This window comes from Phalacrocorax carbo, chromosome 6 (genome assembly GCF_963921805.1).
Source record: "Phalacrocorax carbo chromosome 6, bPhaCar2.1, whole genome shotgun sequence".
Lineage (NCBI taxonomy): Eukaryota > Metazoa > Chordata > Aves > Suliformes > Phalacrocoracidae > Phalacrocorax > Phalacrocorax carbo.
Genome location: NC_087518.1, coordinates 37444286 through 37461967, shown reverse-complemented (window position 1 = coordinate 37461967; position 17682 = coordinate 37444286). Strand labels below are relative to the sequence as shown.

At 37.6% G+C, this 17682-nt stretch overlaps 1 protein-coding gene across 3 annotated transcripts in view; it reads right to left on the bottom strand.

Moving 5' to 3' along the window:
* CFH (complement factor H) overlaps positions 1–17682 on the bottom strand; it is a 36267-nt gene that overhangs the window by 11512 nt on the left and 7073 nt on the right. For 2 of the 3 annotated variants that reach the window (XM_064454751.1, XM_064454753.1), the window contains exons 4-13: positions 16533–16609; positions 14546–14740; positions 12143–12313; positions 8849–9028; positions 8065–8265; positions 6672–6851; positions 4890–5066; positions 3666–3845; positions 3343–3516; positions 2204–2386 (exon numbers count right to left, since the gene is read on the bottom strand). In XM_064454751.1, coding sequence (XP_064310821.1) covers positions 2204–2386; positions 3343–3516; positions 3666–3845; positions 4890–5066; positions 6672–6851; positions 8065–8265; positions 8849–9028; positions 12143–12313; positions 14546–14740; positions 16533–16609 — 1718 coding nt within the window. The remainder of the gene's footprint in view (positions 1–2203; positions 2387–3342; positions 3517–3665; positions 3846–4889; positions 5067–6671; positions 6852–8064; positions 8266–8848; positions 9029–12142; positions 12314–14545; positions 14741–16532; positions 16610–17682) is intronic. The other variant, XM_064454752.1, reaches the window with a different exon arrangement.

The following is a 17682-nucleotide window of genomic DNA, read 5'->3' as shown; positions in this document are numbered from 1 at the left end:
CCCTCTCCTGTCCTTTCCTTTCCTTTTCCATCACTGTGGTAACTTCACAGCATGCTGCGCAAGTAGTTTCAGCTAATATTAATTTCTTAAACTGTTTTTCATTGGTATATAAACCCTAAAGTGTAAAAAAAGCCTTCAATTAATCCAACTCACCTGGATCCCTGATTCTTATAAGTCAAAATTATATTTGGTTATACACCTACACATTCGTAATGTCTACTTTCAGTTAGTATTATTACAAGAACTAAAAACCACTGTAATATCACTTAGAGGGCTGCCACCTCTGTGTGATAACAGCAGTTCCTGCTTTGGGCTGTTACTGTTGCAGTGGTAGTGACAGCAAAGGGTAACAGCTTGCACAGACAAGGATAGCGTGTGAGTATTTTTTTTGAAGGAGGAAAAAGGCATGTAAGGGGAATAAGGGCATACGACCTGCTCTTAATGTGGGAGACAGAAGACCCATGATAAACACAAAAACTGAATTTAAACAATCCTGCACTCAAGCCTGGACCACTATTCTTTCAAGCCTGTGCACCAAAACTATTCTTACTGGATCAAGTATTGAAAAGATGCAAGTTCTACACTGTTCTTTTTTAAACCATCAGTGTTGCTCATGGAAGACATATCAGAATGTATGTGTATTGCAGCAGAGTAAACTAGTCCATAAAAACCCACCATTTATTGATTCTGCTGTTAGATGATCCTGTGTCAGAAGAACACCCCAAATTATTTTCTGTGTTTACAGATTTTCAGCTTGAATATTGAATTCTACTTCAGTTCTGAGACACTGTCTTAACAAACAAATAGTAGTTTTGCACAAGTATTTTTTAACTCCTGTCATTGACATTCGTACTCTCGGGTTTGAGGTACACTACCTAATGTCATTCACAGAAAGAGGGTGCTTTTGCTTAGGCAGGAGACTTGACTGTAGAGCTATTCACCATTTCAATATCGAGACTATAAAAAACTGTTGGACATGTCTGACTTCAGCCTAGGGAAGACAGCAACATACATAATGCATTCATAGTCACCACATTTGTAGCCCTGTGACCCAGTAACATACAGTATTGCCATTGCTAGAAAGAGGCCACAGAGTGTGTACCAAGCTTGCAAAGTCTCAGGATGGAGGCTTATCAGGCTTACTTTGTCAGAAACTGTCCAGACCTGCCTAGAGGCTTGGTTTTACTTGTTTTAGCTGTAACACCAATTTTTCTAGTGACCAGGCTATAGCTATTTATTTTGCTTTTGGTTATCTCTGTATGGCGTAACCATAGTTTTATACACACAGTAGTAACATGGTTTTGGTCTCTGTCGAGTGAGTAATTATGACTCTAGTATAAAGACATAGGTGAATACAGGGCTGGTATGATAACAGAGTCCTTGAGAAATGGGGACAAATGTTGGGTGCGGCAGAGTAGAGGCATGGGATAGTAAGAGGCAGGACATACCCTGGCACCCCCAGGCTATGAATAGCTCACAAAAGGCCAGGTTAGACTGGCAGCTGATCAAAACTGGTTTTAGTGGTAATACAAAGAACAAAGAACAAGTATCTAACATATCTAACATATTTAAAACACTTTTAACATACCTAATTCAGAACTTGTAGACCAGTGAAAAAAGGGCAAGGCATAAAAGCATGCTAACAAACCTAAAAATTACCCTAATCAGCTCCTGTAGGGAGGAAGAGGAATCAATCAGCACCAACGTCTTATTTCTCCCAGTAAATGACCTGATACTGATAATGTGCTGCAACTTCCCTCCAAAACACACCAGACTGAAGCCACTGACTTTGCCCCAAACGGGCAGTGGAAGGGTGAGCATAACAGCAGAAAAAAGGGGTAAATAAGAGAAACTGTGTGTATAACAATTGTAATGATATACTATAAATTATTTGTATTACTTAGATATTCTGTATTATTAAAATCTTTTAAATTATTCTTTATATGTTATGCATTTATTTTCTTTCTCTTTCTATAAACATTTGATCTGGACTCAAAAAAATTCTTTGGACTGTTAAGATTTCAATTATACTACTAATAAAGTTTTGGCTTTACATATAGTGTGTGTTTACTTTTCACCCATAACATGATTTTGAATGTAACACATTATACCTGCAAATATGTAATGGTAATTGTGAAAATATCTGTAAAGTATTAGGCTACAGTGAATTATAGACTTTCACAAGTAAGAGTTTATAGATTACCAATGCAAGAGGGAGGAGATGACCATTCTCCATCAACACATTCTATTTCCTTTGATCCAACCAACTTAAATACGATGTTGCATTCATATTGCTTTCTGTCCCCATGCTGATACTGTTCCACTAAGCCACCAGCAATACTTCCATTGGTAATGTCAGGTGGAGGTCCACAGCCTCTGACGTTCGCTGAAATCAAGAGATCAAATCTATGCTCTGAACTCAGTACTTTTAGCACAGTTATATGTTAACTGCAACACAAAATAAATTTACTTTGTTGTTTAAAGGTAAGAAAAATGAGTAGAACATGTTAGGCAGGTCATTAGTTTATGTCTTTGAATATCTGGATTTGTGTTGGGCTGAAGATCACAGATACGTGTGTATCCTTGGCTCACTCTAATCTCTTACTTCCATGCACTGTCAATTTCCTGCTATGATAAAAGAAGCAGTTGACAAAATTAACCCAGTTTTAAGAGAAAAAAAGTGTTACATGGATGACAACTTCAGTATTCTTTTTTAAAAAGTGAAAATTCTGCAAGTAATAACAACCTATGTTATAAAAATCACTCAGCAGGTGAAACATACTGTGTATTAAAGGAATTCACTTCTGATAGAGTGAATGGAACTCCTGTTAGGGAGCTTAAAATATTTGTGAGCTAAAGCCAACTATATGAAATACGCTTGTGTTTAAATGCAAAAGAGAGTGAGCAAAAAGAAGGATGAGAGCATGGAAGACAACAAGGATACAGGACATGACTCAAATTAGTCACTCCTGGCTGCCATATTGCACATTATTTATGCCTTTTTGAATAATAAATAATTTTTCATACATTACAGTCAATAACCTGAGTGAAATTTTGCACAAGCCACTTACTAGCTCACTTTCAGTTATTGCAGACCTCTAGTTGGCATAGCTAAAGCTAAGAGGAAGTTCAACACTGAAAGTTCACCTGTTCAGAATCTTTCACATAAAATAGCAAAATACTACAAAATGATTTGAAAAGGGCCAGTTCCTGGCCTTTTAGAGATGAAGATGGAGTAATTGTTCCTGGGAGCAAGACTGGCTTATAGAAGGTATCCGCAGAAGTCTTCAGGACCCAGGCATTTTCATATATTTCCTACTACAATAAAGTTAACAGAATTACCTTTACACACTGGTGGTGACGGAAACCATCCAAAGTAATAGCACTGAGTAGAAGCAGGTCCCACTCTCATGTAATTTTTTGCACAGGTAAATTTCACAACATCTCCATTATGGTATTTACCCTCCTTGGGAGAAAAATCTCCATGGGGCAATGTCAGCATTTCACACTCTATTACTACAAAGACAAAATATTTTAACATCTAGTGAGCACCCTACAAAAAGTACATGAAATACTAATGATTAGAACAAAACCACAGAAAGTATTAAAGAGTTTTGCAAAGTTTATACAGAATTACACTGATTAGCAAACACAACAATATTCACCAAAACACTGCGGCGTTGGACTCCATTCACCATTTGTGCCACACCTTGTGGTACCAGTTGGCATATTATTTACAGTTTGGTATCCCTCCAAACATGCATACTCAATTGTGTCTTCAGGCAAGAACATAGTTTTATTTGCGTGGTTATTCAAAATGACCAAATGAGGTGTTTTACACGATTCTGTAGAAAAAAACAAAGTTAGTGCATTTTGTGATCTGGAAACACTGTCCTTTGGAACCATAATTTCTGTAGGTGCTTTAGTGTGTGCTAGTCTACTGAACTACGCAGTGTATTTGAAACATTAAAAATACTACAGAATATGAATGTGGAATATCATATGTAGCATATTTACATAATATCTATTGCATTAATCTTCAGAAATATATGTATAGAAGTAAAATCTAGCACAAATATTTCTTCCTTAGATGCAAATCCTTTCCTTCTATTACATATTATTATTATTGATGTCATAGCAAACAGTTTGTGCTCCTGTTCTCCATGGTCATTTGTGAGAAAAAAAGCAGCAAAATCCTAGGTAAAGGCAGTCTGAAATAAAAGGACAAGATAAAAATATCAGCTAACGCTGGTCAATATTACCAGCCCCAATATCATAACACTGGAAGAATAAGTCTCTTCTTTTGCTATCCTACACCCCTGTTCAGGCAAGGAACTTCTAAGAGGAAAAAGGCAACAACAGTATAGAGGCATTTTCAGGAAGAAAGCACTCTGGTGTTTTTCACAAATGTACTTTTTAACACCATAACACCAGGGAAGACATATGGATACTGCTTGTTATGCATAGTAATACATCTTTTTAAATAATGAATCCAATTTTTCTCTAGTTGATAGAATCCCTTGGTTCACATGCATTTCTTCATACATCTTCCCTCACAAGTGTAAAAGGCAGGAGAATTGGAAGTAATTGGGCATATGTACCTTGTATCAGGTAAGAATCATTGGAGAGGTCAGTGATTACCATCTACTTCATGCTAGAGGTCCAAAAAGATAGCTTACCTAGAAGACAGTAGATATTTTCCTGCCTTACTCACTTCCTTTGTTTTGTCTCTCTAAGATTAATCTCTGGAGGATCAGTCCTGTGTTTCAGCCTCACTCTGCCCAGTAAGAAAACTCTACCAACCTAGATGACAAAAATCTGAGCACATAGGACATCACATCTGCGGCAGTGACAATGATAGGGAGCTCTGAAGCCTTTATGCTACTCACTGATGCACTTTGGAGGTGGACTCCAGCCATTCACTTGACACTGTATCACTCCTGTTTCCTGTCCTTCTGGAGTAACAAAGCCAGTACGACAACTGTAGTTGAGCTTGTCCTGTAAATTATATGTTGGCTTTTCCAAAGTGAAATAACCATTGTCAAAATTGATATGCTGGCATTTTTCTGAAAGAGCAAGACAAAATTTCTTATAAGCATGCTAAATGACATGGTTATAATACATAGAAGAAGGAGGTCAAATAAAACAGCAGCAGGATTTAGAACACTTTTAAGAGCACATGAATTTTTGCTTCTGTATTGAGCTGTCTTCCTGGGGGACAACTGGAAAGTGAAAAGTCAGAGGTCACAGTTACCAACTTGTGCAGCACAAAGAGGGATGGACAGGTGTTTGATTTGCAGCAATCCTGTAAGCTTCCAAAATTATATGTCAACATCTGGTCTTCACTAGAAATTAAATTCATGTTGGGCATGCACTGCACTGTTCTTGCATAAAAGAGGACCTTCTGTCCATATTGCAAAAGGGGGCATGGTGTGCAGGTACTACATCAGTTCTACCAAAAAGAAATCATTCAGAGTGCACATACTGCAGAATTAAAGCAAATTTGTACTAAAGGTCCCCTTTTTGCACACTAAAGCACTAGTGCAGACAGACTCAATGTTGTAACTGATTTCACATCGCTTGGAATACATTGTTTAAGCCAGTCTAAAGGGGTGGTAATCAGTCAGCTTGGTTGGATGTTATGGTCCTGTATTCTGAAAGAAAACTTCTGCAGTATGCTAAATTCTTTACTAATAAATTATTCTGTAAAGGAATATCTTAATTTTAAGAAATTAACACTACAACAAATAGCAATATTTGCACAATAGAAAGTCAAGTAAATAAAGATGAAAAAAAGACTTTGAGGAACACTAGAGGATGCGTTTGTATGTTGGGAGAAGAATTAATGATACTTTCAAGCAACAGTTTCAAAAGTTTAAATTTCACATCAAAATTTTTGGTGTTTATATCAGTAATGCCTGCAATTGCCTAAAACTAGGAATCATAAAATTGTATTTTACTTGCTAATTGCTATGTCAAAATCTCAGTGCATGGTGATTCAAAACATTCTATGGTCGGTGCCCCTGTGAGGGTGGAATTGTTTCCTAAAAAAGTATTTTTACAGTCTAAGAAAAATTAGGTTGAATTATTTCTTTTGTCCATATGAAATCATTAACTAAAGTATTTAAAGTTCCTGTGAGACATTCTACCAATTTCAGGTTTGGTGCAAGTCAGGAACAAAAGAGTTCAGAGAGGCAACCTTTCTATTCCTTCCCCCTTCTAGTATGATGCCAATTGAAAAGGAAGAAAGAGAAACAGGGATCAGGTGGCATAGTGAGAGGCTGAAAGGAGACAAGAAATTACAGATAGGCTGTGCAAGAGGAATGATTACTATTTATTACCTTACTGCACAGCTATGTTATAACAAGATTTCACTACCGAAGACAAAGTATGCCTCCCATCCCAGAGCTTACATTTTAGGACATCTGAATGAGCCACATGTGGGTGTTTTACAGGGTTACATTCTGCATGTTTGTATAGTGACTGACCTCAGCAGCATACAGGGACATGAGAGCTGTATGAGCCAGTTGAGAGAATCACAGCATTATGTTTCAGTTGTAGAGCACCTAGACTGGGAGTTACTAAGCAGTGGTGATGGATTAATGTAGATGATGTGATGATGGATTTAATGGTTTTAGCTAGAAACCTCAACAAAATTCAAGCACACTCACTTTTACGGATACATCTTGGAGGCGGTGACCAGTCATCCTTTGTGCATGTGATTTCCCCATCTTCGTGTTCAGTGTCATAGTCATCATTGCACAGGTATTGAATTCTTTCACCTTCCTTGTAAACCCTCTTCTGTATATTTGGGAAATAACCATTTTCTAGCCGTTCAGCATAGCATTTTTCTAAAGAAGAAAGGTAAGTACATTTAACCACAGTAAACTGTACAGCAAGAACTGAGGTAAATTGATTCTTGTGAATTCTTAGGAATTCTTTTTTAGTTAATGAAAAAGGGCCTCCTAGCACCTTTCTGTATCCTTCTATCCCAAAAAGACATTCATGTTCAAACCTGAATGAAAGCATGTTTTGTTTTGGTGCCCTAAGATTAATGAATCACATGAATAGGAGTGCAAGTCACTACATAAAGTGCTAAGAAATGGTCCAGTAAACAATATCGCTTACCTAGTGTTCATAAGCAAGACTAGCTAACTTCAGTGCATCTAGCATCATGTATACCAGTTCTGGTTTGGTCTGCTATGTCTCTAAAAATGTTGATTTTGAGCATTTGCCTCCAGGAGATTTTATCATCTCTGTGTAAATGTATCAGTCTCTCAAACCAGCTCTAGCTAGTTTAACAACAACTAAGCACACTGGGTCTACAGCATCTGGTGCCCTCACGAGTCCAGACACAAGGCAGATGGCTGAAGGCAAGTTATAGCTGTGTTACTTGAGTAACCTGTCCTTTCCTCTGGGCGAGACTCCACTGATTTCCTGCACTGAGCACCACTCCACTTAGGGCAACAGGGAAAGATCAGCCATTTGTAATCCACTTCCAAGCCCTACTAGTAGGTAGGAACTTTACTGTGACTGAAGATGTGTGTTAGGAGTGGCATTCAATCATTAAATCAGTGTATCTGGATCTCTTGCTAATTGCAAGAGTGTGCCACCTTCTCAGATCCAAATGTTATCCAAAGGGACCAGGAAATGGATCATAGAGGAACCTCTAGACAAAGTGCCCACGCCATGGAAGGAAGAATATATTTACATAGAGTAGAAACTCTCTGTTTGTACTTGCAGCTCTGTATGCAGCTGAAAGTAGCTACATTCACATGACCCAGATGCCAGACAAGAGAAACATTTTCTATATATTTCTTAATCTCATGGATAGTTTCAGGAATAAAGAATCTCCAGAATCCAAAAGCATTGTTTTGGCCTTACTCACTTCAGTGTCATTACTAACCAACAGTTTGAGCTCTGCAGATAGGTGGACAGTCTGGGTGCAGTTCCAGGTATCAACGAAAGCAGTTGTACTTTAACAAACTCTTCTGCAAACAATTTCTGCTGCACAGACCTTTGATAATTATAACAGAATTGACCATACAGTGGAAATGTACTTACTGAGGCATTTTGGCTCTGGAGACCAGCCTGTTTCAGAACAGGTGATCAGAACCCATGTATCTCCAGTTGGGGTTGAATAACCTTCCTTGCAGTGGTAATAAACTTGCTGCCCCAACACCATTGGAAAGTAGCGGTGTTTGTGGTTCTCCATTGTTGTACTTAACTTGCCATTTTCTATAGGTGGGTAGTCACATGGTTTCTCTTGAAATAGAATTTAACAGCAACAGTATCAACACATGGATGACAAAAATCTCAGGACACAATTCAGATTCAGCTTCATCTGAGTGTTTTCAGAAAGTGACAGAATCAGGACTGCACACCTTGGCAGATCCTAAGGAGTGCAGGAACAATTGCACTCTGCTTCTGGTGTCTTTGTCCTCACCTATACCTGTGTGGATTCCCTCTGTTTCCAATGCAAGCAACAGAAATCCAGTCAATATAGTTAGTGGACTCCAAAGGCTGGGTCATGAGACCAACAGTAAGTATTTATTCTACAGTGAGATTACACTGTTTTTGTAGAGTGTCTTGTCTAAATTCACTGCACTGACCATGATGGGAGCCCACACAGCTAGCTCAGATACAGACACTGAACTGTGGACTCTTAAAAAAACTAAACTAAACTAAACTTACTAAACCATCAAATTAAGCTTTACATCACAAAGAACCACAATGAATAAGCCACTCTCATTTCTCATGCTTCTGAAGTTTTTCTCTTGACCTCTTTTTCAGTGACATATTTCCAACAACTCTACATATTGCATCTTCATTCATGAGAACTACTTACGGACACAACCTGGCTCAGGCACCCAGCCATTCTTGGTGCATTCAGCTGTGCTTTTGCCAGTCAATGTTCTAAAACGATATCCAGGATTACACTGTACTGTGATTATATCACCTACTATATATTTGTCTTCTTGAGGTCTAAAGTTCCCATTGGAAAATCTTGGAGGTAGGCATACAGTTTCTAAATAAAAAGAGAAAAATAGGAATCTAATTTGAAGAATGTATATATAGTTATTGCATAAGTTCTTATTTTCATAGTATGTTGACCGTAACTGCATAAAATTATTAAAAAGTTTTTCTTAGGGCAAAGAAAAGGTTAGATTTCTCTCTTACTCTTAGAAACACACAGTTCTGTAAGAGGAGAGTGACAGCTGTTATTGATGTCAAGCTAATTAAAAGATTAAAACTTAATTGCAAAAAGAATTGTTGAGGCAAGAACTGGAGGTGATCAAACTGAATTTGACTAATCTTTTCCAGTAGGTCATTTCACAGCTGGAGCTCAAAATGACCTATGCTGGGCTCACTCACATCTCTTCTGGTCTGGTTTATGGATACTGTCCCAAAGGAGGGAAGGTTCACTGGCAGGCCCTAAATGGAGAAATAACTATACTTAACTAGGAACTGATCATTCAAAGGTTGTGTGATTAAGATTAGGGTCTTGCACTGACACTGGAAGTATTTCAACAGCTGAGAAAGGACAAGAATGCTATGCTAAAAAGCTGATGATATCTTTATGGTTGGAGAAGCTAGACAAACATATTATTTATAAACTGGAGCCTGTCTTCTGGGTATTTTTTGTATTCTACTTCCAATTTAGAGAATATCACCAACACATTCAGGGTTGGGAGGGGATGATTATAAGAACCGGACAGGTTGGTCCTGCTGTGGAGTGAAGGTGGACAAATCAGCTTTATGCATGTACTACTGAATCATGTAGGCTCAGTCGTAAGTCAAGTAGGATCCAGAACCACTATTTGAATATGACCCAAGTATCAGAGCCCAGGATATCAGTGTCTAGAAGAATGGGGTTTTTTGGCACCTGCATGTTGCTAAACCATAGGTAATGCATATTTACTAGTATCATTGCTAATCTTGAAGCAGAAAAGTCAAGAGCTGAGTGGGCACTGAGGCTGACTACACTTTATTTCTAAAGGAGTCTTTCTGGAAGAGGTCCCAGGAAGGTGGGTGGTGCATAACATCCTACAGTGTTGCCCTGCGGCCAACATTTTTTTCCAGTTTCAAGTGTTTCGCAATTTCTTGAAGACAATTCAAGGTACTAATGATTTCTCCAAAATTTACATCAGACTATGTCAACTGGGACATAGCATGCGTATTTCTGTTTGTGGAATTTGGAGATTTAATGATAGTCTTTAAGTGCTGCAGCTGAATGAAACGAAAGTAAAATCCATGACCCAGAGGGCTGATGTAAAACAGGATTAGCCTTAGAAATTATGGATTTGTCGTTTTATCTGCTCAGAGGGCACTTGGGAGTTAGAAAGCAAGAGGGAGTTTCAGCATTGTAAATATATTAATTTGTAGAGATTCTTGGTAAATTTCTGATGGGAATTTTGAACACCATGGATAATGTGGTTGTGCAATTACAGTTCTGATGACATTAAACAGATTGCTGTCTTCAACCTAGAATACGGCCATGGACAGTGGCAGGATTCACGCATACCATGTTACTTTGGTCTCTGTTTATACATCACTTTATGTCCATGGTCCTTTGGGTTAGTGAACTTCAAATCTGTGTTGTACACAATTATTGACATAATGGCTATGTAGAAAGTACTACTGTTTTCAGCTTTATATATAATCCAGCACTACGATTCCATTGTAGTTTTCTACCTAGACAGTTATGGCCATTGATGGACTACTTATCCTTCTGAAATTGGACTGCTTCACATTTGCTCAAACTCCTTTGGAAATAGTCATGCCAACTTCAGGTTTTCTCCCTACAACTCTATCTTACTATTTCAGAAGAAATCTTGAAAGGCGGCTTACAAATTTAAGTCTGGATTTTAATCTGAAAGACACTTTGAAAGACACTTTTGTAATTTCCAGTCATTTCTGAAAGATTGCACAGTACACTAGCAATTTCTTACTGAAGTTCCATCCATGAAATAGGGATCATTTTTGAATGGTTCTTCTCTGGTTCAAACTGGTTGATCAGAACTAGTAGTCTGGAAATTTCAAGAATGGATATAATGGCTAGCAACCAAGTCGTCAGTCTGCTCAAACTACAGTAAGACTCATCAGGACACTGAGACAAAAAGCAGAGGTCAAGCAAACTTCTATTGTCTCAAATGTTCAGAGATGTTGAGTGGTATTTTACTGAGCAGTTAGTCCTATGATTACAAGTAGCAGAGCCTTGGCTATGGTGACACAGCATCGCAACTACTGAATATGGAAGACCTGAAGATGCAATAACTTGTATCTCCCCCTCAAAGAACTGCTTGTGATTCATAAATAGGTCATCAAGCTAAGACTATTAACTTTAGCCAATTTTATTCATACTGCTGCAATTCATATGGTATCAAACAAATATTTCTTTACCCAGTCTTCCAACATACAGCATGGCCACCGACTTGTACCAGTTATGTTCATGTTAGGCACACTTAAAAAGGTACTGAGACTCGATGTGAAGACAATAGGACTTAAAAAACCATATCACTTCTCTAAGAAGTTGGTTTCAAATGTTAATTTTCCCATGCCATTACAAATTTCAGATTCCTTCTGTAGTTTGAATTTCTCAGGTATTAATATTTTTTTTTACCTGCTTGCTTAAATATTCTTTTTAGTGTCTGATTTTTCCATTCCTTAGATAAAACATTTTCATCATATTTTGTAGAAGGTAAAGAGATTCATCTTTATCCTTCCTATTTGTCCAAATTAGGATTTTTTTCTAACCCAAGAAATCTTTTTCCTATATTCTCCCCACTAATTCAAAATCATACAAAAATAACAAAATAACAACAGCTACTAATGCTGAATAAAGGATTTTAGCATCAGTCTCATTTATGCAGTATACTGGAGCAATTGTTACTTTGTGGACCTATTTAACTATACTCAAGTAACAAAAGACTGAATTAACTGTTTTTGCTACTGCTCTCCATGGATAACTCTTATCCAGTTGTTTGGTCCCTTTAACACTTAATACTTCCAGATCTTCATGGGATATTGGTCAGATGTGGATGGATTTCTTTTGTTATGAATAAACTAACTTTTGTCATTACTCGTCTCTGAAATTACTTCCAACCACAACAAATGCAAAATAACTCTAGGCAAGGCTAACCAGTGCAACGGGGGGTTGGACTCCATCCTGATTCAGTACATTGTGCATCTGCTCTTTCACTGTATCTGTATCCTTCATCACAGGCAAACTGTAGTTGTTCAGATTCCTTGTAAGACCCCTTTGGAGAACGTACATAGCCGTTTTGAATTTTTGGCAGATCACAGATAATCTCTGAAATTGAGAAAGACAAAAATCCTTTTTTTTTTTCTTTGCTGTGAATAGGTTCCTACTGGAATAAAATATAGGGTTGTTTTTTTTTTTTTCATTTGACTTCACAAAAACATTTACATTTGGAAACTCTTTGAAACTTATCTGAGAACTCTTCAGTGACCTGATTGTGGGTGCCAGGTAGAAAGTGTGGTGTAGCACAGCATCAACAGCACAGTGGTTCATGAAACAGATTTCAGGGCTTTGCTTTGGATTTTAATGGATCACAGAATCAGTATATAAGGCAGGGGACATTCTGAAATAAGCAACTAGGCTAGCTGAATTTTAGGATTTTTCTTTTTTTCAGATAATTTCATTTCCTTGTAATTTCCAGCAAACCTAAGCTCTCTCATAGCCAGTAGACAATTAGTTAAATCATGGCATCAACATGAAAACGAGTTAATCTAGAAAACTGATACTAGAATGCTTCATTAAGAACCTCAGCATACCCAGCTCCTTGCCAAACCCAATAAAACCACTGAGATCTTGCAGATTCCAAAAACTGCATTCATAAAGCCAGAAAATATTCAAGACTCTTTCCCAAGCCAAAGAACAGGACACCAAAGAGTTCTCTTTGATTCCTTTGCTGGATTTACTTCATATTTAGGATGAAATATAGCTCAGTGAAACTGTCATTATTTAATAAAATGAATTATATTCTGCAAATGTTACAAGGACATGTGTTTAATCCCACTTTATGCTGTGCAAATTATAATAAATGGGGGTTTCAAAGCAGCAAAAGGCAGCACTGAAACTGTGAAAAAACCCATACATGTATCTGACATCCTGACATATGTACACTGCTCTTCTAAACACATACTTCCCAATCTGATGACATACAAATAATACAAGAAACTTGATGGAATGTATATTTAACAGTGATTATTACCATAAATTTACTGGGATCCATTCTTACATACTGACAATCCAATCCCATACAATCTCTATTTGCAAAATGGGAGGAGCAACCCCACCCACTGGTACAAGCTGTGGGCAGGGCATGGTGGGGTCAACTGGCTAAAAAGTAGTTTTGCAGAAAAAAACTTGGCAGTCCTGATGGACAAGCTGAACGGGGGCCAGCAATGTGCCTTTGCAGCAAACAAAGGAAACAGTGTCCTGGGCTTCATAGGGAAGAGTGTTGCTGGCAGGCCAAAAGAGGTGATCCTTCCCCTCTACTCAGCATTGGTAAGACCACATCTGGAGTGCTGTGTCCACATCTGAGCTTGCCAATACAGGATAGACATGGACATACTGGAGCAGGTCCAGTGAAAGAACATGAATAACATTAAGGAATTGGAAAAACTGACAGATAAAGAGAGCCTTAGAGAGTCTAGAGAAAAGAAGGCTTGGCGGGGAGGGAGGGATGATCTTATTAATGTGTATATTTATAAATTCTCAGCTGCGGTGGGGCAGCAGAAGTAAAGATGATGGAACCAGACCCTTCTCATCGGCACCCAGTGACAAGATGAGAAGCAATGGGCACAAATTGAAATACAGAAAATACCACTGAAATGTAAGAGAAAACATTTTTACTTAAGAGTGGTCAAACACTGGAATGGGTTACTCAGAAAGGCTGTGGAGTTTCCATCCTTGGAGATGTTCAAAAGCCAACTGGACACAGTCTTGAGTGGCTTGCCCTAGCTTTGAGGGACCTTCAAGGTCCCTTCCAACCTCACCAATTCTGTGGTTCTATAAAAACTAGACATGAATTAACCTTCTAACTTGTCAAAACACAGTCTGAAGAAACAAAATACCATCATGATTTCTTTGTATTTTATATATCCTAAGAACATGAGTGAATTAAAATCGTACTTGTTTTTTAAACTTGGTTCACATAGATTCAAAGCTGTTCATAATTACTTTGGTTAAATCAACACTGAAGTGACTGGATCTTATGTAGACATACCAAAACTGGTTTCAAAGAAATTGACTGCAGCCTGGCAAAACATACAGCTTGTAGTGAAAATGTGGAACAAACAGATGGTCCCTTATGGGTGTATTAGCATCCAATATATTCTGATTTCTATTTCTTATCCTACTTCTGCATATATGCAATGAGGAACATTTACAAACAAACTATGCTTAATTGCCATGGAATAAAGTGAAAGCTTTGTAGTTTCCCATATGGTAACCAGTCCTTAGAAGTCTGTGAGAATAAAGCTTCTTAATTACAGAAATAAATAGTGTCCTTTTTACCTTGGCAGTGAGGCACATCACTATTCCATTTTCCATTAGAAGAGCAAATTATTTCTTTAGATCCAACTAGCTTGTATTTTGTATTACATTCAAAATTTACAACCTGGCCAAAGGAATACTCTTGGCCTAGCTCAAAGGCACCGGTCACAATTATTCTTCCATTTTTTGGTGCTTGTACAGGTAAACACTTTGCAACTGGAAAATAAAACAAAAGAAAAGGAAAGGAAAAAAACAGCCATTTTGAGGCATATTCTGTAAAATAAATTGACGTTAAAAAAGTTAAAATACAGAAAACTCATTGTAATTTCCTTACACGTTTTAAAAATATGCATTCTTGTTATGTATTCAGATACCATTTGCAACAGATATAATATAAAACCCTAAGCAAGAAGACAGACTGACAAAGTAGGAAGCTTGTAGACTGGCACTCATCATCCTTTTCTCTGTTCTTGAAGGCTAAAGACAGAGCACCCACTAAACCAGATGACCTCCTGAGGTCTTGCCCAATTTAAATTGTCCTATGATCCTATGAATTCTGCGGATGCTTAGATGAGACTTGACTGACACACAGAGCCCTTAAACTTTGTCAAAATAGATTAATTTACTTTAGAGCTATGCCAAACTGCATTTGCTATAGACAAATATCTAGAAAAGTGCTGTGTTATAGACTGACTACAACAGTTCAGTGACTAACTGAAAATCCTAGTTAAAGATATCAGAACAATTATATTACTACAGTAAACAAACACAATTCCAGCCATGAATTTAGACCTCTTGTATCTCCTGACTTTGTAATTGCAGAAAAAGGAAGAATTAACGTATGTCATCAGATATTTCTTATTAAGGGGGAAATGACTATCAAAACTCATTCTTGAATGTTCACATAGGTATCACTGAGCACGTATGAAAGTGGCTGGTGTTTTGCCTACATATCTCCCACATTTCTCTGACAACATTGTCCATCTTATAAGTCATCTGCCTTTTGTATGAGCTCACATTCTGTTGTCTAGATTCCTCACAATTAGAACATTATACAAATACTTTCTTTCATAGGCAATCGTATTTCAGTCTATAACAAAAACTCCTCAATCATGAAAGAAAATTCTCACGAGGACTTTGAAATTGCAGTATCTTGGTGACATGACAAAAAATGTCGGAAATCATTGCTCTATACTGTGCAGATTGAGACCTCTACACCTAAAATTGAGGACACTCAAAATCCAGTAAACTAAATGTGAAACATCTGAGACCAAGGAAATGTCAAAACACAGACAACAAACTCCAAACAAGAGAAAGGCATCTACTTTTATTTGTGATTCTGTACTTGGAGACCCTTTCCTGACATTAGATTCTTAACCTAAAGTGAAATTTCACAGCTGCATTTTTACATTAAAATAGACCAGTTAAAAATAACTTTGGGAAGAAAGGAAGCTTATTTTCGTAATCATACAGGTTTGAAACTGGTGAAAAGGTTTCCAAAATCAGGGAAGTATCATCTGAGCCATTCAGTCTATTAAGTCTTGCGGTCTGGGTCTCTCTTGCTCTCATTCTTATTTATTGAAGTTCTTCCACAGTATGCTAATAGGAAGAAGAACTTATAACAAAATCTTAATGGCTAGGATAGTCATAAGGGTGGAGGAGGAAACTAGCTAAAACCACACATGCTTTCACATACATCCAAAATGCCTCACCCCAGCTGTCTTTTGAAACACGTTTTGCAGACATCTACTCTATCAGGGCCTTTAGGTAAGGCGGCGCTTTAAGCCAATCTGGGGGTGACAGGACTCCATTTTGTGAATGGTTTTAAGAAAAACTTGATGCTATTGGGCTACAGTGGCTGAGCAATCATTGTAAGACTTTCACTGCTGCATAACTTGAATTTAAACATGTGAATTAATACTAGTAGAGAGATCACAGACTATTTCTAGATAGTACCAGACAGATAAAAACCAGTTTAATAAATAATTAAATGTCAAACTCCATTTACCTTCACAGTGAGGGATGTCATTGCTCCATCCATCTGCCTGACACTCACGGTAATTTTTTTGGCTGAGCATCTGGTATCTTACCAAATAAAAAGTAAACAATGCTAAAATACAGTCTCATTATGTGACAGAAACGGCAGTGTTGCTATTTTTGAAACAAATGAAATAGGATTCATATGTTGTAGCACAGATTAACCAAAACGTGATAAAACCAAGTAGTTTTTTGGTATGCATCTTCCCTATTTTGTTTCTTTTAATAGCATATGGCAAAAAATATGAAAAAAAAATCAGAAACTAGGAAGTAATCAGTAAGATGGTTTCTTTGCTACAGAGATAGCAACCTTTGCTACACATCAAATAACCTAGGGGTAATTGACACAATCAATACCAAGCAGAGTAAAACTCCTGTTGCCTGTGCTCTAGCATGACTGAAAACCATGTGACAGCATCAAAATAGGACTTAATCCAAACCATATGTATCTCATGCTTTGATGAGTTAGGTTTCAGGGAAACATGGCCACAATGCCATGGCTTCTGCTTTGTCTGAAATGTAGTCAGAGGAAGTACAGCTAGTCTCAAATGACGGTAAAGAACTGTATGAATTTAAGGGATTAAGGAGAATATTGATTTTGGAACTCTTTTTGTGAAACTCAGACTAGACTGCATCAATACAAAGACTGCAAAATCATGACTAACCACTGTACCATGCTTATAGCTGATCTGCATTTCAAGAGGAAAGCATCCAGTCACAGGCATACTTAACACAATGCTATACATTTGTCTTGCTGCAGTTTTCACTGAATATGAATAGAGGAGGAAGAGAGAAGAATTTCTTCCGAGCAGTCAGTGAAGACATGTTAGTGAGTCTACCAGAAATGTCTTCCTTCAATCATTTTTTACAATATATTTTACTTCATAATGCACAAAATTGATTTAACCAGGACTGATGAGTTTTGGTTCTGAATAGGAGACTCTGTTGTAAGGCCTAATGACTTTGTCAATGTAACTGTATCATGACTGCCTACTGAGAGCACTGATTCCAGCATACAAAGCTGCATTTCCCTCTGAACTAGCTGGCTGGTGGAGTCATGAGGCAGCTTTACAGTCAGATCACTATTTTTGTTTTCTACTCGGACAACTGTGATTTCAAGT